Source organism: Ochotona princeps, chromosome 4, assembly GCF_030435755.1.
Source record: "Ochotona princeps isolate mOchPri1 chromosome 4, mOchPri1.hap1, whole genome shotgun sequence".
Classification (NCBI taxonomy): domain Eukaryota; kingdom Metazoa; phylum Chordata; class Mammalia; order Lagomorpha; family Ochotonidae; genus Ochotona; species Ochotona princeps.
In genome coordinates this window covers 12394374-12399437 of record NC_080835.1, presented here as the reverse complement: position 1 = coordinate 12399437, position 5064 = coordinate 12394374, and the positions used below count along the sequence as shown (strand labels likewise).

General features: G+C 57.6%; 1 protein-coding gene across 1 annotated transcript; it reads right to left on the bottom strand.

Moving 5' to 3' along the window:
* Positions 1–1429: 1429 nt before the first annotated feature.
* Positions 1430–3290, bottom strand: APLNR (apelin receptor). The gene has a single exon (XM_004585305.2). The coding sequence runs from the start codon at positions 2915–2917 to the stop codon at positions 1793–1795; it is 1125 nt and encodes a 374-aa protein (XP_004585362.1). The 5' UTR covers positions 2918–3290; the 3' UTR covers positions 1430–1792.
* Between the last annotated feature and the right edge of the window lie 1774 nt (positions 3291–5064).

Sequence of the window (5064 nt, the reverse complement as noted above, 5' to 3'; positions counted from 1 at the left end):
AGACAGGGAATGCGCAGGGTTCCTCCCATCCCGTCCTCCCCTCAATCCCAGAGCTGGCTCCATGCCAGCAGTGGCCAAGATGTCCGTTTCCATCAAGCCAGGTTCTTCCTGTCACCATCACACATGTCCTGCCTTCATCTTCAGTGATCTCTACACACAAAACCCGGAACAAACAGCCCCTGCCTCCCCCCACCACCACCACCACAAAGGCCTCATCACTCATTTTGTCCTGGAGGCTCCTCTCGTGGTGTAGACATGACACTGTTGGTCCCCTCCCCCATCACAGCTGCTCCAGCCACTGTTCCCAGCCCCCCAACCCAGCAGGAGGAGCCAGCAGATCCAATTTGAAGTCCAGAAAGAAAAAAAAAATCCCACTCCTCAAGTCCATCACCCATCATAAGCAAGTGGCTTCTTAGTAAGATGACCTCCGACCCTGGAAAAAGGAGCAATGCTGAGGGAACTGCTCCTTCACTCAGAGCAGGGAACCAGAAAAGGAACGAGCCCTCAGTGCAGCAGGACTTCCCCAAGCCTTGGATGCCACCAGGGAGCTCCTTCCAGGGAGCCTGGCACGAGCACAGAACTCTTTGAAGCACGGACCAGCCGTCAGTGTCTCCCAAGTCCAGTGGGGGTGGACTCGTTCCTGTACTACATTGCCCCATCCATGTCCCTTCCACTCTTCATAGTACTATGCGAAGAGCAGAGATGCGGTGCGGAGTGGGGATGTCAGGGACAAATGTCCAAGTTCCTTCATTGATGAACATTCTTCATGTTATGCTCACCCAAAAACAGGCACACGTGCACACAGATACAAAGCAAGCATTTCCCACCCCAGCCCACCCCCAAGGGACTCTGTAAGCAGCACTGGTGCCCAAGACAAACACGGGGAGGGGGAGCGGGAAGGGATGATGGCGTGAGATGAGGAATGGGGGAGGGGCAGGAGAAAGCTCTGCAGCCTGTAGCTGTGGGGGAGGGGGACAAGAAAACAGACCGAATACTGAAAGCCCTTCACCCGCCTTCCTGCCGTCTTCCTTCCCAGCTTTCCATTCAGATCAAGGGATCTGTAGCTTCACCAGCCTCCTGGCCTTCCAATGGACACAGAAAATAGAGGAAAGACAAGGAGCTCAGGATGCCACAGCAGCTGGCCTCACAGGGAGGCTGCGGACGTCAGAGGGGGGCGGGCGGCGCTTTCTCTTTGGGACTCTCTCTAAGGCGGGTGCCTGTACCGACAGTGAACTGACCTAACTCAGGAGGGTGTCCTGCAGTTCCTCGCCGCAGGGACTGTGGCCAACACACAGCTCACGCCCCAGCTCATTTGCTAACTTGCTCCCCAGAAAACAAGACGGAGCTCACACAGGGTCAGTCTTGGCATCTTTCAGGATTCTTAACTCGTAGAGCCCTTCTGCTAGCATAGAGAGGTGTGCGTAGACATGAGGGAAAGGTGTGAGGGCAGGAGACAAACAGGACAGAGGGGATTGGAGCCCAGAGAGAAAGGATTGAGCCATACACCTTGCAGAAAAAGAGAAGAAAACTCCAACAGCTTCTGAGAGAGCCAGCAGGGTTCAGATAGATGTGCGCAGAGTGACTGAGCAAGGATTGGCTGACCTCAGCCTCCCTTCCAACCACGCCACAAACCTCTGGGAAAGAATGTAGGAGAGTAAGAGGAGGACAAACCCAAGACAGGGAGCAGGGGCAAGAGGGCTGGGCAGCACGCCACTTGCTTCTCAGAGATCCCGGAGAGGCTAGGGCAGGCTGAGGGCTCCAGGCTTCCCCCGCCCCAGCCCCGTGCCCAGCCCTAGTCCACCACCAGAGTCTCCTGACTGTAAGGGATGGACTTCTCCTGCGTCTGCTCTCCGCCCTTGCCCATGTTGGGACCATGTCCCTGGCTGTGCCCGGAAGAGTAGCTGCCCGACTTCTCCCCGCTGCTGCCGTGGAGCGAGTCCCTGCACACCATGGAGGCGCAGGCCTGGCGGAAGCGAGGATCGAAGAAGGCGTAGAGGAAGGGGTTGAGGCAGCTGTTGACGTAGCTGATGCAGGTGCAATAGGGGAAGACGTTCATGAGGAAGAGATCAAAGTCGCAGGGCCAGTGCAGCAGGCTGCCCAGCATGTAGAGCGTCTTCACCAGGTGGTAGGGCAGCCAGCACAGCGCGAAGGTCACCACCAGCACCACGATGATGCTGAGCAGCCGGCGCCGCTTCCGCAGCCCCTCGATGCGTTCCTTGCGGAAGTGACCGGCGATGGTTCGGGCGATGAAGAAGTAGCAGGTCAGCATGATGGTGAAGGGCACCACGAAACCCACAGCCGTGGATGAGACCCCCAAGCCCACCTCCCAAGCCCACTCGGAGTTGGAGGGGGCCACCACGGAGTAGTCCATGTAGCACTGTACCTTGGTGGTGTTCTCCAGGTCCCCGGTGGTACGGAACACCATGACGGGCATGGCCAGGAGGGCGGCCAGCACCCACAGGACCGCCGTGGCCACTGCCCCGCTCACCCGCAGCCTCAGCCGAGCATTGGCCACCGGCCTCACGATGGCCAGGTAGCGGTCGAAGCTGAGACCGGTGAGGCAGAAGACGCTGGCGTACATGTTGACGAAGATGAGGTAGCTGCTGAGCTTGCAGGAGAAGGTGCCGAAGGGCCAGTCGTAGTCCCGGTACGTGTAGGTGGCCCACAGCGGCAGGGTCACCACGAAGGTGAGGTCGGCCACCGCCAGGCTGGCAATGAAGACGTCGGCCGAGCGCCTCTTCTCGCGGCTGGTCCGAAACACAGTCCAGAGCACCAGGCCATTGCCCGTGGTGCCCAGGAGGAAGACGAGCATGTAGATGGCAGGGATGAGGGCCCCCGACGACTTCCAGTCTGCGTACTCACACTCAGACTGGTTGTCCGCCCCATAGTAGTTGTCAAAATCCCCACCTTCCTCCATGCTGGGGAGCGGAGAGACAGACAGGCAGGTCCTTTCGCCGGGATCAGCTCTGTGGTCCCCTCACCGACTCAGCAGGCACCCTGAGCTTCCAGGGTGAGCCTCGGGAGGAGAAGGGTGCGCGGTGCCCAGAACCGTTCCCACACACAGTCTGAGGGGTGGCCTCTGGCTGCCAGACCCCGAGGAGTAGGGGCCTCTGTCCTGCAGACTGGCCTCCACTCGCTGGGCCCTGCCCCAGTCTCAGCTGTGGCACTTCCTTGCACCCTCCTGGGTCTGTCTCCTCGGACACTCCAGGCACTCCCTCCTCCCACCTCCAGCCCAGCCCCTCACTGGTGAGTCTTAAGATCTTCAAGTCACAGCCCACTTTTTTTTCCCCTTCTTGACACTGGGCAAGTGGACCAAATTGACTCCTGCTGTGCTGGGCAGAACACTTATCAGTGGCTTACAAGCCTGCTGCCTCCTGGCCCTCCTCCTCCCTCTGGCTGCCACCCAGCCCCAGCCCAGTCTTTCCTCCCTCCCTCTGCTCTGCCCAGCACCTCATGCCTGCTCTTCAGGGACACCCCCTCCTGTGTCCTCCCCAGGCTCTCAGCCCCTCCCAGCTCCTCTAAATGGGACAAATTATGTAGATCAGAATCCAGCCTGAGCTGGGGCCTGGGCGGGCAGGGGGCAAGGAGGGTGTGAGATTTCGCAGGATGGCTGGAGCATCTGGTGGGGCCTCCTGGCAGGCAGCTCTGGGTACCTGCCCCCTCTGCTCCCCTGCCGCACCACCGGCCCGACTCAGACACAATTTACAGCACACTTGCTTCCTGTTCTTCTCACTTCATCTTCCTCTACCCCTTGCCTTTGGTTCGCTCTCTCTCAATCCCTGTCTCACAAGTTCTAAACTTCATAAGCTCTTGGAGGATGGAAGTTTCGGGAAAGTTGAGGATGGAGTCACAGGATGCCAGACGCCAGAGTCCGGAATGATGCCTCATCGGGTCATTAAGTCTACCAGGAGACTGAGATCCAACAGATCACAGAGTGAATTTTTTAATGGTTGATTGTTGGCTTTTGGTCTGATGCATGGAACACGGCGTCTGGCATGTAACAGGTGACGATTACTGGATGGTTTGGGAGTGGGTGGGTGGGTAGGTTCGGGAAGGAGTGTGGAGTCCCCACAGAGAGGACCCGGTGTGAAAATCACTGTGCGGTCAGAACATAAACCTACTTCGAGCCTCAGGTTCTTGCTGCCCCCACACGGACCAGGAGGTTTCTAAACTGTCAGAAAAACGAAGCTACAGGAGAAGGCAGAGAAAGAGACAAGCACTGAGTGGACCCCACAGACCGAGACCCACAGGAAGTCATTTTGCCCAGGCTGGTCATCTCTAAGACTTCCAGGCAAAAAGGAAGGGAGGAGGCACAGGACAGGATGAGTCTGCAGCGTGTCCACTGCCCTCAAGAGTGCGGGAGGCGGGCCCGGCGGCGTGGCCTAGCGGCCAAAGTCCTCACCTTGAACACGCCACGATCCCACCTGGTCACCGGTTCTAATCCCGACTGCCCCACTTCCCATCCAGCTCCCTGCCTGTGGCCTGGGAAAGCAGTCGAGGACGGCCCGAAGCCTTGGGACCCTGCACCTGCGTGGGAGACCTGAAAGAGCTCCTGGCTCCTGGATTGGCGCAGCACCGGCTGTTGTAGTCACTTGGGAAGTGAATCATTGGACGGAAACTATTTCTCTGTCTCTCTTATATATATATATATAATAACTTTGTAATAAAAATAAATAAATCCTTAAAATAAAAAAAGAGTGAGGGGGGCCAGGCAGAGTGGGACAGGAGTAAGATGAGCATGACAGGAGATGTGTCTCACCCACCATCAAGGCACAGATTGACACAGCCGGACTGCAGCTCCTGGAGGAGGGACGGGCTTCTTCCCACAGGGACCCCAACTCCCAGATCTACAGGATCAGGCCTGGGGTATGTGGGTGTGGAGACAACAGGGCATCACAGAGACAGTTTTAAAAGGGGGGAGCGGCATATGCATCCCCAACCCCAGCTCCAGGCTGTGGTGCCATGCAGAAAGGGGGACTCCTCATGGCCGTGCCTCAGGATTTTTTTAAACAATTTCAAAGTCTGAATTCTGATGAGAAACATTCCCCAATCTGTAAATCTAAG

Excerpts from the sequence above, each read along its gene's own strand:
- APLNR (XM_004585305.2), bottom strand. The coding sequence starts at position 2,917 with ATGGAGGAAGGTGGGGATTTTGACAACTACTATGGGGCGGACAACCAG.